Source organism: Saccostrea echinata, unplaced genomic scaffold (genome assembly GCF_033153115.1).
Source record: "Saccostrea echinata isolate AGI-Se365-2 ecotype Australia unplaced genomic scaffold, CSIRO_AGI_Sech_v1 ptg000007l, whole genome shotgun sequence".
Taxonomy (NCBI): Eukaryota; Metazoa; Mollusca; class Bivalvia; order Ostreida; family Ostreidae; genus Saccostrea; species Saccostrea echinata.
This window is the reverse complement of record NW_026889756.1, coordinates 5,408,700-5,432,591: the sequence shown is the minus strand read 5'-3', so window position 1 is coordinate 5,432,591 and position 23,892 is coordinate 5,408,700. Positions and strand designations below refer to the sequence as shown.

Genomic DNA, 23,892 nt, shown 5'->3' with positions numbered 1-23,892 from the left:
AGGCAATTTTTTTCTGAGAAAAATTTACTTGCTTGAAAATAATAGTTTGGGCACTGTCACATATATTTTATCAAATTTTGATTCAATTACTTAGTATTAATTAAAATTAAAGGGGCTTAATTATTGCGATATCACTGAAATTACATAAATTTACTCTTTTTTACATGTGTTTCACTAAATATCATTATTTAGAAAAAAAGAATGAGTCAGTATGCAAAAATATCAGTTTACAGAACCACATTTATTGAAAGAATTGCTGTGCTTTAATTTTTTCTCAAAATAGACCCATTTTACTATTGATGATTACATAAAAAAATACCCCCCTCCCCTTCATTTTCCCCCTCATTTGTCTTCTATAATGTGATAGAACTTAAACTTTTCATTATTTTCATATAGATTATATATATTTCTTTAAATTAGAACAAAACAGATGGTCTTTTTGCATATTTAATGGACAAAATATCAAAAATATGTACATTTTCATGTAATTATTGGATTCTACTAAGCACCTGAAATTTACTCACAAATGCCAAGTAAGGACAGGATGATCACTTTAAATATTCAGGGGAATCAAATGCATGTATTTGATCATTCAGATATGTTGAAATTGAATGAAATATACTCAGAAAAAGGACAGTCAGGAAACTCAGATTTCCACAGTATATTTTCAATAGAATCAGGTAATGGTTGGAGGGGTAGGGTAGATAACTGCAATTTCCAGGGCACTTCTTCTTGAACCTTTGATGCAAGAGGGGTTTTTGTATATTACAATAAATATCCTGAAAAATAGATTAGGTTTTCTTTTTGCAAACAAGCTGTAGATGTATAAATTCAAGCAATTAAGAGGTAAAATGGGATTTCTCAAAACATCAAAAATAGGAGAGTATGTGTTACATGTGAGTACATTTCATCAAGGCATGCAATTCTTATTGAGTTTTTTTATATGTAGCTGCATTTGAAATTGATCAAAGTTACCATTAAACACTGTTTTGATAAGAAATAGTTTCTTTTGGATTGTAGGAGTTGGTCATTTTTGAAGTAACACAAAGAATATGGGGTTAAGGTGGTTGACCGACAATTGGTGGGGTCACATATTTGCCTCTAACTTTTTTATTTTTCATTGAAATAAGACATATTTAGTATATTTTTACTCAGAATTGATTGCACTTTCTAAATATGGAAAGTTATTTTAATTGAAAAGCAAACTTTGAAAGTTAAAGGTGGCAGGGGATAGTTTCGTACTAAAGACCCGGTCAAATTTCTTAAAAAATTGAGATATCCCCTGTTTGATGTGATATTTTATGTAGAAAAATGATTAGAATAATTATGGGACACATTTGCAGTGTAGCAGAGTGCTTGCTGAAAAAAATGATGTGCAACATGTAGGTGTCACTATGACGCTTATCATATACAGAGTTGTAAATGCGAAACTAAGACACGTGGTCAGTTGCAGAGGAAATTCAGCTGAAAAGCAGTAGGCCTTAGAAGAAGGTGTGTATCTCAGAGGGAAGGTGAATGACCCCATATCAATTGGTGAATTTTTATTAGGGCTTGCATTGATTTACAGACTACTGGGTGTTTTATCCTGCTCGCTCGGGCCCGGGGGTGGGTTGTATGGGTGTGAATGAGGCCCAAATCTTGGAAAAACAAGCCAAAATTTGGGGAGTCCCCAGGTGCATTTTTGGTACATGTGCACTCTAATACGCAGATTACATGTAATTTGTTGACATAATTTGTGAGCCATGGGCATATGAAGTGTAATTAATTAGCCCCTGGAAAACTGTCCCCATGTACATGTTTTTATGGATCGCATGTATATGTGTACCCTCTCGGCACATGTTTGGCATTAAAAAAAACTATCCCCTGCTACCTCCAGCGCCACCCAGCGTCCGTTTGTGAAGGAGGCTCATTACACCACTTTTTGATGACGTACTACACAGAAAAATAAACTTCCATTGTTTCGTCCGTTTCCTCCTGGGGACGAATTGTAAAGGTTCGCTTTGCTAATGATCTAAATCTTTAAAACGCTCTAAAAATAGACTACATGCGATGTTGCAAACAATGAGAACAAGGTAATTTATTATAAATCACAAACGAAGATGGGCTATTTTTAAGTAGAGACCAGAGAGAATGACAGTCAAATTTTTGCTACCCAAGTAGTGTAGTATTTCATAGCGAAAACAGCAAGTTCTACCACTGACAACATGTACCTATAGAGGAAATTCGAGTTGAAATCTACAACCTCGTTGAAATAAATTATAATTGACTTGCGCTTTAAGTGTACTGTACTCTAGCTGGTTTTTGTGCTTGTCTTTATTTCTTTGAAAAATGTATATTTATTCTAGAAATTTTAGCTTATTCTAAATCTGATATGTTCAAACGTTCCTGAGTGTTTTGAGTCGGGGGGATTTAGGAAAGATAACTCTTGCAAGTTGACTTCTTATTCCAAATATTTTTTAAATTGGAATTTTCATTTCCTAAAAATATTTCTATTCAATTTGTCACTTGTTTTTCATTAGTATACATTTATTGTCTATTTTTAACTGATTTTCCAAATTATTCATGCAAAGATTAAGAAGAAAATCACATTAATTCTTTTTTGGGATATAATTATTTTTTTTAATTAAAATAATATTGAATATTATGAAGTGTTATTATATTGCTTACATATCTGAAGATGATATCCATGACTTGACACTGAGATTTCTGCAATACTATCAATCAGAAACTTGAAATAAAACATTTAACCAAAATCAGAAAAAAATATTTAAAAATCTTTAAAAAATATTTATCGTATCATAACCTCCATTTGGATATTTGAAATCATCATAATAAGTGGTGCTTTAATGAAAACTAAAATAAACTGTGGGTGTAATGAGCCTCCTTAAGTTTTTACCGTTTGTCTTGTTTTTATGTACGTTTGTTCTGCAAAGATGACCGTTCGTTTTGCATTTATATATGTTTGTTACGTACGTGGTCGTTGGTTTTGCTTTAATGTATGTTTGTTTTGCGAAAAGGTCTGTTGATTATGCATTGAATGTCATTTGTTAAGTTTTTATGGTCATTGAAGTTATAATAATTGTTTGTTTTCTCATTATGGTAATTTTTGCCCTTTCCGCTGCCCATATAAAGGGCATTTCCAGATATTGTCTTGTATCTGTGAAAGCTTTCATTTCTGCTCCTATTCCATCTACTTCACAAGTTTTTCCATTTTTAAATTTTTCTATAGCCTTGACGATATTTCCTTTCTTATGAGACCGGTATTAGTATCTATCTGATCTATTGAATTTCCTTCACTTTCAGCTTTTAAAGGGTGTTCAGTTTCTTGAAAGTGAACTTTCCATCTTTTCTTTCATCTTGGCTGCTCAGGATTTTGCTCTTTTTGTCTTTTATTGCTGTTGTCTCCTTTCCTTCCGTTACTTGGGACTCTGTTTTCTACACTCTGTTTAATGTAGCCATTGCTGGCTACTCTTTCTGCTTCTCTAATCATGTCTTCTAGTTATCTCTTTCACTGGTTTACTGTAGCCATTACTGGCTACTCTCTCTCTCTCTCTCTCTCTCTCTCTCTCTCTCTCTCTCTCTCTCTCTCTCTCTCTCTGCTTGTTGCTTGTTCTTCCTGCTTCTGAAATCTTGTCTGACCACTTTCTCCTGTCATCCCTCGTGTTGCATTTTACCTCTCTCTCTCTCTCTCTCTCTCTCTCAATTATTTAATTTCTTTTCAATCGTTCTGATTTACTGTTGGTAAGTTGGAGTTTTAGCTGTCCCTTTTCTCTACAAGTTTCCCTAAATCTCTGCTTATCCAAGGTTTTTGTCCTTTTTTCTTTACTCCAAGTATTATGTCCTCTGTCTCAGTACATGAATGGTCTTTTCCCATGCTTTCCCAGATGTCCTTTACACTTCCCCTCGCCCTCGTGGCACAGTGGTTAGAGCATCTGCTCTAGAGTCGCGGAGTAAGTTGATCCTTACGTCGCAGGTTCGAATCCCACTGCGGGACGTGGAGATCTGTCCTTCGGATGAGACCTATAAACTGAGGTCCCGTATCGCAGTAGGTGCTGGCACGAAAAAGATCCCTCACTGCTCAATGGCCCTAGTGTAGGTCAAAATTTGTAGCCCTCCACTGACAAGTGGCGGCGTCTCCATATGAGTGGAAAATTCTCGAGAGGGACGTTAAACAACAAACAATCAATCAATCAATATACACTTCCCAATTCCTCTAGCATTTTGGATCAAATTTTGAACTAAATTGGTAATCTCGCACATATCCAATTATTTCTCTCCTTGTTCATTTCGTTCCCCTATCCCATATTTCTCCAGAGCACTTTCATGACCTTTGTTCTTGCTGTCAATCTTTGCATTAAAATCTCCAACAATGAGCAAAATGTTATGTTTTGGAATGCTATTAATGACTTTCTGTAATTGCTCAAGAAAATTCTCTTTCGTCCCTTCAGGGTTTTCATTTGTACTAGAATATTCTACATCAGGCTTATGTTTAAAGTTGTGTAGAACCTTGTCTATATCAATCTCTTATTTATAGGTATCCATTGCACCAGGGACTTCTTAACTCCGTTAGATACTGCGTAGCATGATTCCTACATCCTCCTGGTGAAAGCCTTATTTTTTCCTGAGTAAAGTGCTAGTTTCCCACTTTGCATTGAAGTTTTTCCAGGCCACCTAGTGTCACTTAGCTCAATTATGTCCATCTGGTATCTTTCCATCTCCAGTTTTATCAAGGCTATTTCCCCCGAAATTTACATACGTAGAAAGAATAAGATCTGTATAATTTTAATCTGACTCATGTTTGGATAATAAGAAACATCTGAACACCTGACGTACCTTGCACTATTATGTAACTTTTGATGCCATAGATTTTTGACTGATTTCTTAGATTAAGGTTTGATTAATCTGCCTTTCAAGTCTTTGTGTACAATAGGATGCAAACAGATTTGACTGTAGGCTTGTTTGTACAGAGTAATGGATTCTCAATTTTAAGTAGTCAATCTTCCAAAGTCTGACCCTATCACTATCGCCTATAACTTATCTATTAACCTTTCAGTAAATTTGCAAATTGTGGACTATAGTCTTAAAGAATTATATTACAGGAATCAATTTTGTTTTTAACGTTAAGGTATTTATTTAGTGATAATTTTTCTTTTCAATATTTTCAATAAAATTATTAAATGTAGACAAACTAGAACCAATAGGTCTTGCTGTTTTCTAGAATAAGATGTTTTAAAGACCCCCCCCCCCCCCAATGTTGTTGATATTTTACTGATACCTGAACAATAAGCACGGTAATGTATATTGTGCTATATTTCAAAGTGAGAATTCTGAGTACTTTGGTATTTTATCTCAGGTATAGGACCTCTTTACAGTGGGAATTATTTTGTTTTAATGAACGTTGATGTTCTTGGTCCGTATAATCTTCATGTATATATTGTAATAATAAATCCTTTAGCATCGCCACGTGGAATCTTTCCCAGTGTGGGAATTGTTGAATTAAGCTCTCCGCTTATTATGAGGATACACGATACCAGTATACTCTTTCATTTGTCTTTTTTTTTATTTATACAGTGTAAATTATGCTTGCTCCAGCCATGCGCAAAAGTATCGTTTTTTAAAGGGGGAGGAGGGGGGGGGGGGTAGTCGGAAAAATTAATTAACTTACCTGACAATCTTTGATAAGCAAATGAAAAGGAAAATCGGGCAATATCCCAAACTCGACAATCATTCTTCCTTTAGGGGGGGGGGGTGGTTTTCCAAGTTGTTTTTTTTTTTACCAGAAAAAAATAATTTTGTTAACATAACCATGAGGGCCGGATTTCACGTCACTCAAAAAAAAAAGTTGGGGCAGCCCCCCTCCCCCCCCCCCCCCCCATTTTATGCGCCTTTGCTCAACTTTCTAAAATACAAAAAATGTAGACTGTATCTATACATACACTATGACACTACACACATACATAATTATAATTATATATATGAATGTTTTTGATATCTGAAAGAATCAAATGTGGATTTCTTTAGGAGCCAACTTAAGTTTTCATGAGTTATCTCTCTTTGAATACTATTTAAGAAGTTGATAAGATTTAATTAATTATATATTAATGTTTTCAAATTAAAAAAACATGTGTCTGATATTTTGATAAATCATAAATATATAGTGCAAAAATTTTTTTAAAAAATATTTAGCTAGAAATATTGTAAATCTGCATTAATTAACTGAATCATCAATGCTGAAAAAACATTTGACAATTAACATAATCAACATGGCATGAACGTTCCTCCCTCCCCCTTCCCCCCAATAATTTTGCCGAGATTTAGATTACCTTTTCTTTTGCTTGTCAAGGAATTTTTGGTATTTGATAGTGCCCCCCCCCCCAAAAAAAAAAAACTTTTGAAAGACAACACATCTTTCGATCTGCGTGTTCTCTTTTATTTTCGTTTATTTTTTCTATTTTTTTGTCATCTATTAAAGGTCAAAGTACGTTTTTGAGCAGAATAATTTTCATTAAATTCCAGTTAAAACACAAGCTAACACTATTAAAATATAGTAAATCAGCAATAAAATACAACATATATAATTACTCAGTATTAGTCCTCGGTCTGTATTCTACCTCTAACAATATCTGCTAAAATTTCCATTAACATGATTAATGTTACCGATTTTTCTTCCGCTAAAATATCCTATAAAATTTCCCGCCGATAAAATTTCCATCCACACCCTTTGCAATTATAATTCTGCTATTTACAGTCTCAAATATCCTTTCCCTGCACAAAATATTAATCTTTCCTTATCACTACATGTGTAGCTCTTCTTTGTCTTTTTATATCAATATGCCTCCCCCCCCCCCCCCCCCATTCTACATCTGTGTAGGTCTACATATTCATGTAATTATATAAATGGCTCTTTCGGCGTCACAAATGTTATAAAACTCGGACACAAGTTTTAACTGTTTGCCGCCAAGATATCGCGGTCAAAAAGTCCAATATAAATACATTGCGTAATGTTACAAGCTAAGGAATGTGTAAACATTGACGTGGACAGGGTCAAAGTTCAAGATTGAATGGAAGACTGCTGAGCATGCTGTCTACACGTGGGAAAAATACAACTAGTCAACCAATGAAAAATATCAATGTAAACGCAGCCCTTTCTGATTGGCTGTTCATCAATATTCGATAGTGTACAAGAAATAACACATTTGTGTTGAGTAATCATAACAGAGGTAGCTATACAAAGAGAAAGACGTTCATATTAAAATCGTACAGATATTTATACCAAAGAAATCCTCAAAGAGTCCAATATGCCAATTATTAAGAATTATGAGTTTGATTTTGAAAATCCTGAGGAAGTCGATGAAAGCTTTTTGATTAAAAGATTATCCTTGTATGCTACCGTACGCCCCGAGGATCTCAAATCTCTGGGTGCGGATCTTTACCAGTCCAAATGGCGCGAGTTCCGACAGTCCCTACAGGATTTATTCCACCCGCCCCAGGTTTTACGCCATGATCCACCCATCGCCGGGGAGAGGGAGTGTCGTGACTCGTCCCTAGAGGGTCTGAAGGATGAAGAAACACCAGTCATACATGAGCGGGATTTTTCCATTCAGTACCAGTCGGCGGGAATCCGGCCACACGAATTCCCTGTTATAGGTAAGATAATTTTATTTTTTAAAAAGAAGGGGGGTGTCAATGGAATAATTTTTTAAGGTAAAGTATCGGACACGAAAAATAAATTCTATGTATTTTGCTAAAAATACCCCCCCCCCCCCCCCTCGTACTAGGATATATTTAGAACCATTTCCCCAGAAATCATTTAAATGGTCTGAAATTTATATGTTTCAAATTCGATTTTTTTAAAATCAAAGAAAGTCTTGAGCTAAGAGCTTCATTGATTATTAAATATATATATTGTCAAAAAAGAAAAAAATAATTTATTACATTGTACATTAAGCACGTTTAGTGAATGAAAACTGCACAATTAATTTCTTGTTCATATTTGTATAGTATTAACTTATCACCGGATTTTTAAATATTCAGGGAAATATTTGATAATAATGACTTTATGTAATGTATGTGACTGCTCGACCTTTGTACTTACTCAAAATAGACTGTTTCCTATAGCAACTCTCAGGTGCAGACGATCTGATAACTGGTTTAAGCAAGAACACGCCAGACGGATCTGCAACTCAGCCGCATGCATGAATCATGTTTCCCAAATAACGATTTTCCTAGATCAATTTTTCTACCAAATAGCGATCTGTTTGCTTTGGAACGAATTATTTTCCCAGATTGATTTTTTTTAACAAAATCTTATTATTTTACAAATAAAAAAAAGAACAACAACAAAAAACCAAATAAACAAACAAACAAAACAATAAAAAAAGCAACAAAAATACTATTTTTTTTATTATTATTATTTATTATTTTCAGCTTCAAAAGATTTTTTTTCTTTTTGAAATATTTCTAATTTAATATTAATCATGAACATGAATATATACACATGAACATACAAAAATGCTTCATTTCAAGAATTTGTTCTTAAATATGTTTATTTTTTATTTATTTATTTATTTCACTCTCTCTCTCTCTCTCTCTCTCTCTCTCTCTCTCTCTCTCTCTCTCTCCATACAACTGACTACAAACTTTGTAACATGACCTTGACCTGTTTGTTGACCTTGGTGTGTGTGGTTTGAAAAGGTTTTGTCTTTTCAGTTAACAACGTTTTCTGCTGTGACACTGCTCGGTAGATACGTAAAGCGTAAGTTGTAACATACTTATGTTACATAGTGGGAAAACAAACAAACACACAAAGAGGAAAAAATAAAATAAACAGTCAAATGTTATTTGTCACGTGGTATTCGAACTTGAATGGTGTGTTAACATTAACATACACATGAACCAAACCAAAAAAAATTAATTATGACCAAAAATTTAACCCCTGATATTAATGGGTATAATTGCAACATTCTGAACAAGATTATCAACATCACTTAATTGGAGAGAAAGAAGAGGAAGGAAGGATAAAAGAAGAAACAAGAAAGCAGAAGCAATTTGTGGATGTGGATACTACAGGAAATGTTGCAATTTCCCAAGTAATAAACATGAACTTATTTTCCGATAAAACATCTCTGTAAGAAAAGTTTTATACCACGTGACAATCATATTCTATGCCTGTATGATTTCTACAATATATTTCTGTCAACATCCATGTCAGGAAAAAAAAATTGAGCTCTCAAATCAAAGTAAAATGGATTTGAAAAGTATTCATTACAGTGACAAAAATAATTTATCATTTTTTTAAATGCTGCCCTTTGATCTTAATTAAATTGTCCGTTTTTTAAAAAATATATAATGTACCAGGGGTTTTTAAAGATATTTGTTTCTTTCAGGTTTTCACGTTGACGATAAAATCTGCCCCGGATTCTGCTACCAAGTCCGCTACATGGGAACCAAAGACTTCCTGTTTAATGGAGAACCGCGCATGCTTCAATCCGTCGGCTTTGGATACGGAAAGCGACTGACCTTCCAGGGAAATACCCGAAATAACAATGAGAACTATTTCTGGTCGGACAGCCGAGTGGAAGGATTTGCTTTCAGTATATGCGCAGTGGAAGCAGGCGACAAGTTCGTCATCTATGACGAAGTCTCACGTGTTGCTGGTGACGTAGAAGTACTTAGTGTTGACGACGATCAGGCGGAGGTAGATACCGTTTATGAAAAAGGTTGTGTCAAGAAGTTCGTGCGCGTGCGCATGACTGCCAACGTTCAATATCACAACCGCCATCAGGGTATGTTGATGGACGTCACAGACCACGTGATTGATATCGAGGGGACTGCTGAGATTGTACGCCAACGGAGTTCCACAAGGGCAACGACTCAACAGATCACGGACGTGCACATCCAAAGTCTCGGCAAGTGCACGCTATGGAAGGAAGACTGAGGAGGGAACTAGTTTATGGAGACTTCACCAGAATCTCATGAATGATCAATGCCACACGGCGTGTTCACCTTTCCTTAGTTTACAGTTCATGTACAGGCTGGGTTCATGAACGTACCGATGAACGCGTGTACGTGTAATTAAAAAACTGAGAAACATGTACCATGATACTTAAACGAGACTTTTTTTTATATGTATAAACATGTATATTGTTAGACATTTTATCTTAATATATTGATATACATTTGTTACTCTTATTTTGTTTTTAATGAAGAATAAAATATTTGTTCAACATGAATTTGTGAATTTCTTTTAAACCAGATGTAGATAACATAGAGTTCCTCTTCCAGATTGTCAAAAATAGAATAATTTAATCAGAATGAAAAAAAGGTGAAGATAACGAACAGGGACTTAAGACTTCAAACAATACAAATATGTAAACAGGGCATTAACACGGACCCCTGGAAATTCCAGAGGTGAGATCAGGTGCTGAGGAGGAGTAAGCACCCCCTGCTGACCGGTCACACCCGCCGTAAGCTCTGTATATTGATTAAATAGACGGAACATTCCGTAATCAAATTTAGTATAAAACAAAGGTTTAACAATTGGTATGAAAAAAGTCGGCCAAATTACCACTAAATGAAAGGTTATATTCGCTAACAAGGATTAGAATTTACGAAAAGCTGACTTGATTTAAACGAGATTGCTGAAATCCCTGTAACATCAACTTATGAGTGAGTAGCCTGCCTCGGTTTATAAAATGATCATACTCAGAGCATCCCCTTGAGTACTGTAGTGAATAAGTTGGGAGATAAACACCATACGCAGGTGAAAGTGGAATATTACTACATAAATAAGGAAAGTTTATGAAGGAAAAGCTGAAGTCTTCTTGTTGTCTTACAATTTAGTTGTTAGTTGGCCTTTGTCAACTTCGGTCAGCAAAACATCCAAATATGAAGCAGATATGACAGGCTCTCTGGTGTCTTTTATTTCGAGCTGAATTTTACTTTTATTGACCCACCTATCTGTAAAATCTACACAATATTATTATATTGAAGACCTCATCCTTGTCGACCGGCCACATCCTTTATCTGCCTATCGTATCGACATAAGAATGGAAATAACCATTGTTAATTGACAATACGTCGTCGATATATCTAAATGTCGAGTTGAAGACCATAGCAAGTATTTTCTTCTTTTCACCTAAAAGATTTTGAACAAATTCTGCTTCATATGAATACAGAAATAGGTCTGCTAATAACGGGGCGCAATTGGTACCCATGGAAATTCCAATACATTGTTGAAAGACCTGGTCTCCAAAAACCACATAGATATTGTCAATCAGAAACTCGAGCATCTTTTTAATGTCAACTTAAGAGTGCTTGTGTGTACAATCAGAATATTTTAAGCAAGATAATTTTGCACATGACCAATGACAAAGTAAGTAAATTTAAGAGTTCCAATTTTATTGAAAAAGCAGATGTCTTTAATTTATTGTGCGGAATTGTTCTATAAAGTAATGAAAAATAACTTACGTTTTGATCTTATGGATGTTTTTTGTGATTTTAAATTTTTCAAATAGTTTATTGTAATTTTTAAGCGTCCAGATCTGAATCACACCACTTCTCGAATATACTGTTGTACATTACTCCTGGAAAATTTCCTTCATTGCTGTTAATATTTTAGTGAGGAGTAAAGAAAGAGGCTTGGTAGAAAATTTAATTTATCTTAATGAGTGTGTCTTTTTAAAAGTTCTAATCTACAAGGAATTTGCTCCACATAAACCCAGAGTGGATCAGAGACTCTTGTCTTTGGAAGATGGCTACATGTAATAATTTCATTTTGTATAGGGTCTTTATCAAAAATACTTTAAAGCCAGAAATATTATTATTTATCAATTAAATAAACTTTTAATGTTTCCATGAAACCACCAAAGACAAATTAACAAGCAAAATTATTTGCCCCGGGTTTCCTGCGGGATTTCCCAAATTTAAGTACTTTTAGGTCTTTACCGTGTCTCATTTTGAATTTTTTGTAAAGATATACCTAATATTCGTTAGGAAACAGAAGAAAATAATTTTGGGAAATGATAACTGAACAGTTTTTTTTTCTTTTTGAATTTATGTAGTTTTGTTATTTATTTGGTGATTCTATCATGTCGCCTTTTTGGCTACGATCTGAGTTTGGGGAACTGACTCGCTGGCAGTGGAGAGGACCCTTTAATGACGTAATGTCCGGTCCAAATAGGTTTGGGACGATTACTCTGAAATTAGACACAGGGAAGCGCTAAGTAAATGATACTACTTTATTCAGGTCTCCGATTAGAATGATACAAAATATATAGTCACCAGGCACAATAAAATTATATTTCTACCTGCATAAAGCATTACAAAGGTTGGTGCCCTAACTTACCTAACTCTGGTGACTGATAGAGTGATCAAACAATACAAAAATACTCACTCTATATAAAAAAAAAAACTAAACAAAGTCATTTGGCTAAATAAGAATTGAATGTAAACATTTAGTAAGGAAATTCGAACTTACAAAATGTAAACAAGCTTACGTTAACCTTATCAATATGAATAACTTTAACTCATAATAAGAAAAATCATAAAACCCATTATTTTACATTAAACATCCTTACTACATTAATCAATGAAAGGAATACTTTAACAAAACTTACAATATCAAAGTTACTTGCCGCATGATTGTTGATTCGTTGTGAAAACCAGTTTAATAACATTAAAACCCAAAACCTAAACTGAACAAATTATTTCCGAACTTTGCTGGCTTACCACCAAAAATTTAAAACCAAATAATATGAGTCAATATAAACATAAGTTTAGTTATGAATAATGACCAAAAACAATTTTTTATAAGAAGTTTAAACAATAAAAACCTTAAAACTGAATAAACTGATTATTGTGTAACAAATAATTATAATAGAATTATACTTTACGTGAAAGCTCAAATTTCCAGAGAACTAAATAAAACTTTAACTAACTTTAAGAAATAGAAAAAAGAAACTTTTACAATTACTTTAAGAAAACATACAAATAATTTTACCTGAAATTAGACACAGGGAAGCGCTAAGTAAATGATACTACTTTATTCAGGTCTCCGATTAGAATGACCGAGGTAGGGTACGCAATCTTAATCGGAGACCCGGGCTTCCCTGGTCAATTTTGGCCAATCAAAATTCAGATTCTTTGTTCTTGAATAACTTCGTTAATTGAAAATTCGATTATAGCTGATCACGTGACCATGATCTCCGGACACTGACCATTATCAATTAATTGACTCTAACAAGTGTAATCCCCTAACAAAGAAAAACCTACTGACACCTGAGTATATCTTGATTTTGACACTAGGTAAAAAAAGATGAAAGGAAACCCTTAAGGACAAATGCAAACAACATAACACCTATCTGCAAATTAACTCGAATCTCTGAATAAAAACTTACATCATTGTACATTTTTGTGCTATTCTTACAAAACATACCTAACAGATGGAGTTTTGACAAGTAAATTGACCAGATTTAATTATTTGTCTTGAATAACACACACTGAATCTGCCTCAATTTATGAACGTAAAAGCAAAAATTATTTAAACTATTGTAACTAACATATCTAACCTCGTAAACAGAAATATATATGAATATACAGCTGTACTATATAAAAAAAGTAAAAATAATCAAACACAAAAAAACTACATTACTACTTTTTCGTTCTACACTATTTTGATGAATAATAAAGAAAAACACAGTATATACTTAGTCATTCTACATAACTGTCCTTCCTGATATACTTTATTTTGACAAATAAAATATACAACATGACTATCTTCCCCCTTGCTCCAATTACTTTCGTCCCCGAAAGCTCAAATTTCTATACATAAACACTACTATTATCAAATGTACAATATTGAACACCACAAAAAGATTGAAAAGAAAAAAATTACATTTACGTAAAGTATGTACAAGAAACATTATTGTATTCATAAAAGTAAAAAAAAATTAATGAATTATAGTCACCTTAGTTGTGACAACCAAAAGATGTACATTTTTCACTTAAAAGATATCTACATTAATGTAATATAGGACAGAAAAAAATAAGCCAATGAAATTATGAACAGCTAGAATGAACCTAAGACCATTTAAGTTAGTAAATCGAAAAACTTGTTATATGATTAGAAACATATTGGCAAAGTTTTGTGATTCTGTTTTGTTTTATTCTAGAATTTTATAGAAAAAAATTAAATTTTACCATGAGTTTTTTTTTTTTTTTTTTTTTTTTTTTTTTTTTATATTGTCACATTAATCTTTTCTGTTTAGGTCATTGATAGAAGCTTTGTATTTACTCTGTTTTCTGCAAGTGAAATGCATACTGGTTGTGTACAATTATGACATGTGCTCTAAAAGGTTGTTTGAGAATATGGCTTAACTTATAATGTAACCAAAAGTTTATTGAAAATTTGGAAGGAATTTGTATGGTTGTTTGTGTTTGTTTGTCTGTAACTGAAAAATTGGACCATGTTGCATATACTTTGCATGTTGGAAAGCTTGAAACTGAGATATCTGTAATGGTGGGTTTGGTGATGGTATAGTATGATGGACATAATGATAATTTTGTAATTGGAATTATCACACAGTCTCCCCCTGAGGTTAACTCAAGTGCTACGACTGACCCTTTTTTTGACTTAGCTTTATACAGGAGATACATAACAATAATAAGAATTACTAAAACAATGACAGATATTATAACAGAAGCATGTATCCATGTGAACTCACTCAACCAGTCACTAGTATCATTAGGAGGTGTCATAGTGACAGGTTTCCTATAGATAAAAGAGGGAATCTCTTTAGAGGATGCATGTTGAACCTCTTTCAAAATTAACAAGGTGGTACAAATTTTTCTGACCTTGACACATAATATGATACATACTACTAAGCATAAACCTGCTAAGCATAAAGACACTAAGGTTATGATATCAGAAGTATTGGGCCATTCTTGAGGAATTTCAATTTGACCATCTAACAGAGGTTCAGCAAGGGATTTAAAAATTTTCTGATCATTTTTCACTGCTTTGGCTATTTTCTTCAAATTTAAATGAGCTTTTTGATCATTTGCTAAAACATCATGCATGGTATGGTTATAGAAAACAAATTCAGGAATGGACATGTTTATAGGTGTTGGGAAATAAGTATTTCCGAAAACATGACTTAATTTTGACTCATCAAAAAATTCTTGTAAGAGTGCTAAATTTACAGGGTGAATAACAGAGAAATTTGATGATGCTTTATAACAATTGACCAGGCGTGGTGCAAAGAACAATGTTTCCGTGGATAACGAACACCTACATGGAATATGCAACACACAAAAAGCACACCCTTTCAAAACCTTTTTTTCTTTTGGACAATCCAATACTACAGTGGGAGTATTATATAATAGAACAGAAGTTGGAGATAATTCCATAATATTAGATTTTAACATATTTTGAAGATATCTAAAATTGCACAACTCTTTAACTTTTCTAACATCGTTTGCAAATAAGGCCATGGTACAGTCAGGAACCGTAATAGGGGACTGAGGCCAATTAGAATAACACAAAATAGAGGTGCCATGTACACAATCTGTCAAATCCTTTGAATTTAAAGACAGAAAATAATCATGATGTGGGGTGATTGCAAAATAATCTGACAAGGACAGAAGTTGTGTAGCTTGCATCTTAGAGGTAACATTTTCTGAAGTTGGTACAGGGAGACCTATTACCTTATATAGATTCAGTGGAAGTCTCTGAGAAGAAATTGGAAATTTTACAGTGATAAACAAATTATTTTTATGTCTAGCAAAAAGAAATTTTCCACCTGAATAGTAAAATGAAGCATCAAGTTGAACCAAATAAAATTTCTGGTATGACTTTCGAAGTTTGTGCCGAATATTAGAAATCACTTTTGACAAAATGTGCTTTGGAATTAAAAATGGACTAATTTTTCCTTCTAAGAGACTTTCTACTGCATTTTCTAACTTAGTGAATTTGGATCTAAGTAATGTAGCTTGATTCACCTGATTAACAAGAATTTCAGAAACATTTGTGAAAGCAGCTTCAAGATTGAACAATTTGTTGTTAAAGGCAGTTGCTACACTAGTTATATAGTCAGAGTTGGATTTTATTCCATGTACTAAATTTTTCATGCGTTTATCCGTTAGTGAAATAAAAGAAGAAAGATGGGAACCATGCTGTTCTAAAGCTTTAGCTAGTGTTTCGGTTTTCCTATTTAAAGCATTGATATGACCAGCTAAAATATTAACATCATCCATGGTCGCTGTCCCAAATATACTCTTTGACAAAGATCCAATAAAAGGCAAAAGGGCACGTGTTTGTCGTTGATTACTTGTAAGCTTGGTTTGAGGGATCATGTTCCGAATAGATTGTATAGTTTCATTAAAATGTAAAAGAGTTTCCTCATGCAGCCCATGGATGAAGTTAGCCAAGTTATTTAGTAGCAAGCAAGAAGAGACTCTATGAGTATTACCAAGTGAACAAAAAGGAACCTTTTTGACCTTAAATCTTGTTGGCAAAGGAATATGAAATGTATGCAGCCAATATTCTTGAGCTAACATGATTTTCGACTGTTCTTGAAAAATCACACCATAGTTGATACGTTGTATTACATTGGTAGAAGATGGATCCACTTGACTTGCTTGGCCCATTACCATACACAAGGATAACATCATGAATATCCCAAACATATAATGTTGAATTCCAAAGTTCCCTACAAAGTCATGAAAATGGAAAAAGACTATTAAAGATGTGATGATCATGTCATGAAAAGATGAACCGATCGTTATTCAAATTTTCTAGCACTAATATTACTGTAAATTAAATTTACAAAAAGGGGTGACTACATCACATCAGTAATACTTTATCCTAAATTTTTGCAAATAAATTTGAAAAAAAAAAAGATTAATCAAAATAATTAAAAATTTAATTTAGTGGCTAGCCGTTTAGGAATTCAACACACATATTTGACTATCACCTGTTTAATCCCAACAACAACAAAAAAATGAAATCTGTAGAGCTTATCATGGTGAGATAAACAAAATAACTAATCTTACATGCTTTATCAACTGTTCTACAGTAACCTATCTTTTTTTTTTTTTATTTAAATGACACAAGCCCATAACTGCGAATATCAACCACTATGTAGTAAAAAAAGTTTTGACATAGTGTTACCTCAATACTTAATGCAGTACAAAGAGTTTTGGCATTGTAAAGTAGCATTGAGCAATTAAAAAAAATATATTACTTTTGTTTTTCCTGAAACATTTTCTTTGTCTTCTTTTTATTAAAGACCTAATAATTCCTCTTGAAACAAGATTTCCTAACTGTGCCAAGTTTGGTAAACTTACGATTTATCATCTCTAAGACCTCATTGTCAAAACATTGGTCTGGTTCCCAAGTCTTAGAACCATCTTCCCATTCAATGTAAATTTCTCTACGACCATTTTTGAAGCGACCTCTCAAAAATTTCTTGAATTTCCACTTTTTCTGTGGATCATAGATCTCCTCTTCAGGAGTATCTGAATCCTCCTCTGACCTTTGACCTGAGTCTATGGACTCATTCTTTGAATTTTGATCATCAGTAGAACCATTTTGATGATCTGCATTCTCATCCTGATCATGAAATAGTCGACCTAAACCGTCATCTTGCACGATATCAGTATCATTGTTATCAGCATCAATATTTTGATGATGCTGAGTTTCCTCCTGACCTTGAGGTTGAGCATTCTGATTATGACTTTGACCTTGAAATGCATCCCTTTGACCTTGTGTTCCAGGATCATGAAAAGTAGGTCTTGTGACCTCTGGGTCATGATAATGTTTCAGATTTGAAGCATTCATCATAGAACCATGTAATTTGTCGTCAATACATCTACGAAGTTTGTAAGTAAAATTAGGACCCATTTCGACAATTCGGTATGGTCCATCAGACTTGTCGTACAGTTTACTAGACAACCCCTTGGGAACTTTGTTGACCTTGATAAGAACCTGATCACCTAGTTGAAAATCTGGAATATTTGAGTTTAAGTCATGCCTAATTTTGTTTTGAGACTGATGCCATGCAATATTTTCCTTAGCAATTTTGTCAAATACCCTCATATTTTCCAAAAACTCTCTGATGTATGCTTTAGCATCTCTACCCATGCTTTCCAGTGGGTCGAGAGCAACATCATAGGGAAGGTTCATTTCTTCCCCAAACACTAACAAATAAGGGGAAAATTCTGTAGAATGTGAAGATGGTGATTTCCGATAAGCCATTAAAATAGTTGAAAGCAAGTCTGGCCATTGTTCTTGAGCGTTTCCACAATAAGCTCTGAGTGATTGTGCAAGTGTGCTATTTTGCCTTTCAACTAAACCATTTGTTTTGGGGTGATAAGCCGAAGTGTGATGTTGAGTGATGTCAAAAATTTCACAAAGTGCATTTACTAATTTTGACATAAAATTTCGACCTCTGTCCGAAAATAAAACTTTGGGGGCTCCATATCTAGAGAAAATTTCTTTGAAAAGCATTCTTGCAGTTTCCTCAGCACTTTGAGTTCTCAACGGAAACCCTTCTACCCAACGGGAATATGCATCTACACACAATAAAATGTATTCATTTCCCTCTTTTGTTTTGTATAACGGACCTAAGATGTCTATGTGCCATCGTTCAAACTTTTTCGCAGGTGGAAGTGTTTGCATTGGTGGTTTTGCGGGGTTATAATCACGTTTTGCTCGTTGACATCGGTCACAAGACTTTACATACTCGACAATGTCACTATGCATTCGAGGCCAATAATACTTACGGTATAGAGCTGTTTTCACCTTTTCTATGCCAAGGTGACCTCCTCCTGCGAGACTGTCATGGTATGACAGCAGGGCATCCTTGCGTAGAACTTGTGGCAGTGCCAATTGTTTAATGAAATTAAACTCACCTTTTGGCTTTTTGCATCTTTTTTGAAACCAGTGGTACAGGATACCATCTACTAAACTAAAATGCTTTGTTTCTGCAATGATCATGTCCCTAGCATTTGTTTCTACAGGAAGTGTCCCATCTTGAAGGTATTGGTAAATTGACTTAAAATCTGGACAATTTGCTTGTAATTCACCCAGATTTTGGGAACTAACCTGAATTTCTTCTTCATCATCGGATGTAACTTGAACAGGAGCCACCACCGGAATTTCGCTATTATATGAAAATGATACCTGTATGCAGCAATTGTCTTCTATGCTGGCCTCCTCATCTAAAGATTCGTCAGTCTCTTCAGAGACAGATACTATATTTGGAGTTGTCTGAGTACTTACCATGTTCATAACCACTGGTGTCGATTTCCCATTCTGTAAGGGAACTGATGCATTGGATGTTAGGTTAGAGTCCAGTTCATCCAGCTGGCTGGTTTGCATACCTATTGAGGTAACCGTGGAAGTACACTGACCAGGTGTACACACCTCCATACTCACCTGTTGACTGTCTGTTGTAGCTTCCAGATTAGAGGTAATTGTCTGGACACTTACTGATTCGTACTCTTTCTGCAAGGGTGGTGCAGGAGCACTGCCTGGAGTTTGAATGTGGTCATCAGTTTGTATGTCTACAGAATTTATTTCAGAAGTACTTACCTTACCAGGGTAATCTCTCCTACTGAGGGCATCAGCTACCCAATTGCTCTTACCTGGTCTATGTATTATCTGGAAGTTGTACTCCTGCAGTTTTAGAGCCCAGCGCTCTAAACGACCTGTGTGTTTGGCTGTTTGTAGCCAAACTAAAGCTTTGTGGTCAGTAACCACAGTGAACCGGCTATGCACCAAGTATGGGCGGAAAGCAGCAATACCTTCTAGAACTGCAAGGCACTCTTTCTCAGTAGTATTGAATTTTCTCTGATCTGCTGACAGAGACTTACCTCCATATGAGATCACATACTCTCTCTTGTTATCATCTATCTGACCTAATACATAGCCAACAGCACTATCAGAGGCGTCACATGTTAAAATGAATGATTTTGAAGTGTCAGGATAGGCCAAAATGGGGGCTGAAATAAGTTTTTGTTTTAAAGTATCAAAAGCTATCTGACACTGTTCAGACCATTCAAATTTCTGGTCCTTACTTAAGAGAGAATTTAGAGGTGTTGCAATTTTGGCAAAATCTTGTACAAACCTCCGATAGTAGTTGGCCATGCCAAGAAAGCTACGTACCTGTTTTTGAGTTTTAGGTGTGGGGAACTCACTGACAGCTGCAGTTTTATCTGAATCTACACGTACGCCTTGGCGAGAGATAATGTGCCCTAAAAACTTAACTTCCTTGACTGCGAAGTGACATTTTGCAGGTTGCAATTTTAGATTTGCTTCTTTCAAGCGATTAAAAACTTGCGCTAAATGAGTAAGATGCTCATCAAAAGAGCGTGAAAAGATTAAAATGTCATCGACATACACGAGCACTGACTTCCAATTTAGACCCCGTAACACATTGGACATCAAAGTTTGAAATGAGATTGGTGAGTTAGTAAGTCCAAAAGGCATACGTTTCCATTCATAAACTCCACCTTGAGTTATGAAAGCTGCCTTCTGTCTACTATCCTCATCAAGCTCCATTTGCCAGAATCCAGACATTAGATCTAAATTTGTGAAATAATTGGCTTTGGCTTCCCCTATAGCATCAAAAACTGTCTCTAAATGAGGAAGTGGGAAGGACATTGGCACTGTAATTTTGTTAAGAGCTCGATAATCACAAGCAAACCGAAACTGACCATTCTTTTTCTTTACTAAAACAACTGGCGAATGCCATTCTGAATTTGAAGGTTGAATTATGTCATGTTTTAACATTTCAGACACTTGATTTTCAATTTCTTTAGAAGCTTGTGGGGAAGTTCTGTAGAATTGAAGCCGAACAGGTTTTGAATTTGGTTTAATCTCAATTTTGTGTTTGTGAGCACTTGTCCGTCCCAATTCACTCAGATCAAGAGCAAAGTTTTCTCTGTATTTTAATAAAAATTTTTGTAAAATTTCTTTTTGATTTGGGTCTAAATCTGAATTTTCTAAATCAAACTGAATTTCATTTTGACATTTCATTTTGGTTTCTGATTTGTCTGGATTCAAAGCACTAACATGTCTAGTTTCACTCTCTAAAGACAAAATGTTTTCATGATCTATGTCAATCACATTAGCTACAACAAAATTCATAGGTAATTCGACATCTTCAAAAGTGGGGTTAATCACCCTAAGGAAAGCACGACTACAGTCTACCTGTACACAACACCTAGCTGCTGAAAGATTAAGATTTTCTAAATCTTTATGAGGTTCTAACAAAACAACGTCACCATTCTGATGGCGAGAGATATGCACTAAGATATTCATTTCAGACCTCTGGGGTATTGTAACAGGGTACCTTGCCCTAGCATAACCATTTTCAGTGGTTATCACACAAACATTGTTCTCACCATACTGATCTGGGATATGTAATGTATTTGAAGTTGAAAATCTTAGCACTGTGTCATGAGCACACAAAAAGTCTACACCTAAGATAAATGCATGATGAATGCCATCTACCACATGAGTTTTGAATTTGTAGTCTTGGCCATTAATGGAAATTTCCAACATTATCTGACCTAAAACTGGAAGTAATTTTCCACTAGCACCTTTGACAGACTGAAATGTGGGAGGAAGCAACTGCTGTTTGGCATACCTGGTTTTTGCTAAAAATTCTTTGTTAATTATGGTAACAGATGCACCAGAGTCAATTAAAGCACTTGTGTTACGACCACCCACCCAGATAGGGATTGTGTTTTTAGTCATGTGAGCAACTAAATTTACCTGTGGGACAGAATCTGTGTGTTGCCTATCTTCAGAATGGCTTCCAAAGACAGGCGCGCACCCCTAATGTTGTGACCTGTATGCGTTCGGAGAGTAAGATGGCTGGGAAGAGTGTGTGTATTGTGAATTGTAATGCGACTGTCTGTGTGGGCAATGTTTTTTCAAATGACCTAATTCTCGACAATAAAAACACCTAATCAAAGAAACATCATTAGGAACAGAATCACAAAACTTACCCTTGTTGTTGTAAGGCTGTGGTGGTCTGTTGTATCCAGGGTGTGGGCCAGGTGGTGGTGGTTGTTGCCATTGAGTTGGTGGTTGCTGGGGCCATGGAGGTGACTGCTGGTAAGCCTGAGGAGGTGGTGGTCGGTACCCTTGCTGCTGCTTTGACTTTCCAGGACGTCGAGGCTGCTGCTGGGGAAACTTCCTCTGATTAGCTCTCATGTCGTCTCTAATTTCCTGTAAAGCATTTAAAAGAGCAAGGTTAGTGTTCTCCTGCAGGGCAGGAGAGTTGGTCCGGCGTCGCTCGGCAACTTCTGCTCGGGCTGCCACATTCCTCAGCTCCTCCAGGGATTTGGGGTCCACCTTTATAACGTCCGCTCCAATGTCTGGTTTTAAGCCATTCATGATGACAGTGATGAGCCAGTCCTGGTCCACCCGTCTATCTGTGGTCATCTGTGTTACGCGATGAATGAAGTCCTCCACCGATTCTGTCTGCTTTTGTTTCACATCCATCAGCTGGAGGTTGTTTCTGGATGATGGTTGAAACCGTTGGTGGATTGCCTCTTTGATGGCTGTAAGGGACTGCTTCACTGTATCGTCTATAGAGAAAAACCATGACTCGGCGGCTCCGGCCAAATAGAATGGTAATGTTTCAATGGCCATCTTCTCTGTCAATCTTTGTAAATTAATGAAGGTTATGAATTTTAGCCACCATTGAATGATGGACGTCTTTCCATCATATTTCTCTAATTTGACTTTGGGGGTGACTGTGGGGGATGGTGCTGTATGATGGTGTCTGGAGCTACCCTGTCGTAGCTGCTCTTGGAGGTGCTCAATCTCCTCCTCCCTTGCTTGTAGCTGTCGCATCTCTCGTCGGCGCGACTCCATCTCTCTCAGTTGATGCTCCTCATTCTTTTCATGCAGAGCTGCTATTTCTCTTTCTCGTTCCTCTAAGGTCTTTCTCATTATCTCGAGTTGTGAGGACTCATTCTCCACTGGTGATTCTCGTCCTCCATTCGATGGTGTTGGCATCTTGACGCTTTTGCTCCTGAGGTTGTAGTTCATAAAATCCGGGTTTTGGATCTACTCGGATTCTCCACCAGTTATCATGTCGCCTTTTTGGCTACGATCTGAGTTTGGGGAACTGACTCGCTGGCAGTGGAGAGGACCCTTTAATGACGTAATGTCCGGTCCAAATAGGTTTGGGACGATTACTCTGAAATTAGACACAGGGAAGCGCTAAGTAAATGATACTACTTTATTCAGGTCTCCGATTAGAATGATACAAGGATAGTCATGTTGTATATTTTATTTGTCAAAATAAAGTATATCAGGAAGGACAATTCTACTGAATGGATAATAGAGTGTTTAATTTTTTTTTCCAACAGCTGTTCAATATTCATACATTTTAATAAAAGTATAACATTATCTTTATAAGAAGAAAGTTGTTAAAAACTTTTCGGCCAATTAAGTGTTTCCAAATTTTGTAATATAAGGATATCCGATCCTCAGCCATGAACGATAACTCTTAAATTATCATTATATTTAAAGGGTCTCTAAATGAAGCTTGAAATTGAAATCTTTTCATGCAACAATTTTCCTTTCATCAATCTCAATAAGATATTCAAGATTCTTTGAAGTCTTAGAAACAGTCTTGTACAAAATTGACATTCGTACCCCCAAAATAAAATACATTTTTAGAGATTGAATTTCCTGTAATCTTGAATAAGAAACCAATGCTGATTAGAATGATATGAAATTAAAAGCGATCTTGCAATGAAAGCACAAGCTTTTTACATTATATTATCATATAACAATTGAAGTAAATAGAACGAAAATACCGTACAAGTATGAAAACATTATCCAAATGCCTGGATACCTATAGTTTA

The 23,892-nt window shown here is 35.1% G+C and overlaps 2 protein-coding genes and 1 long non-coding RNA gene across 4 annotated transcripts in view; 1 reads left to right on the top strand and 2 right to left on the bottom strand.

Annotated features, from left to right (window-relative positions):
• The window catches only part of LOC133180771 (uncharacterized), a 59,528-nt gene that overhangs the window by 32,250 nt on the left and 3,386 nt on the right, over positions 1-23,892 (bottom strand). The window lies entirely within an intron of this gene.
• Positions 7,230-10,232, top strand: LOC133180764 (uncharacterized). Its single transcript, XM_061315235.1, has 2 exons — positions 7,230-7,647; positions 9,387-10,232. The coding sequence occupies exons 1-2, from the start codon at positions 7,299-7,301 to the stop codon at positions 9,935-9,937; spliced, it is 900 nt and encodes a 299-aa protein (XP_061171219.1). The 5' UTR covers positions 7,230-7,298; the 3' UTR covers positions 9,938-10,232.
• LOC133180765 (actin nucleation-promoting factor WAS-like) lies at positions 12,103-22,716 on the bottom strand. The gene is made up of 2 exons (XM_061315236.1): positions 22,018-22,716; positions 12,103-12,197 (listed from the first exon to the last, which is right to left on the bottom strand). Exons 1-2 carry the CDS (start codon positions 22,664-22,666, stop codon positions 12,193-12,195), a joined length of 654 nt encoding a protein of 217 aa, XP_061171220.1. The 5' UTR covers positions 22,667-22,716; the 3' UTR covers positions 12,103-12,192.

Excerpts from the sequence above, each read along its gene's own strand:
- LOC133180764 (XM_061315235.1), top strand. The coding sequence starts at position 7,299 with ATGCCAATTATTAAGAATTATGAGTTTGATTTTGAAAATCCTGAGGAA. Across the intron at positions 7,648-9,386 it reads ACACGAATTCCCTGTTATAG|GTTTTCACGTTGACGATAAA; the intron begins GTAAGATAATTT and ends TGTTTCTTTCAG.
- LOC133180765 (XM_061315236.1), bottom strand. The coding sequence starts at position 22,666 with ATGGCCATTGAAACATTACCATTCTATTTGGCCGGAGCCGCCGAGTCA.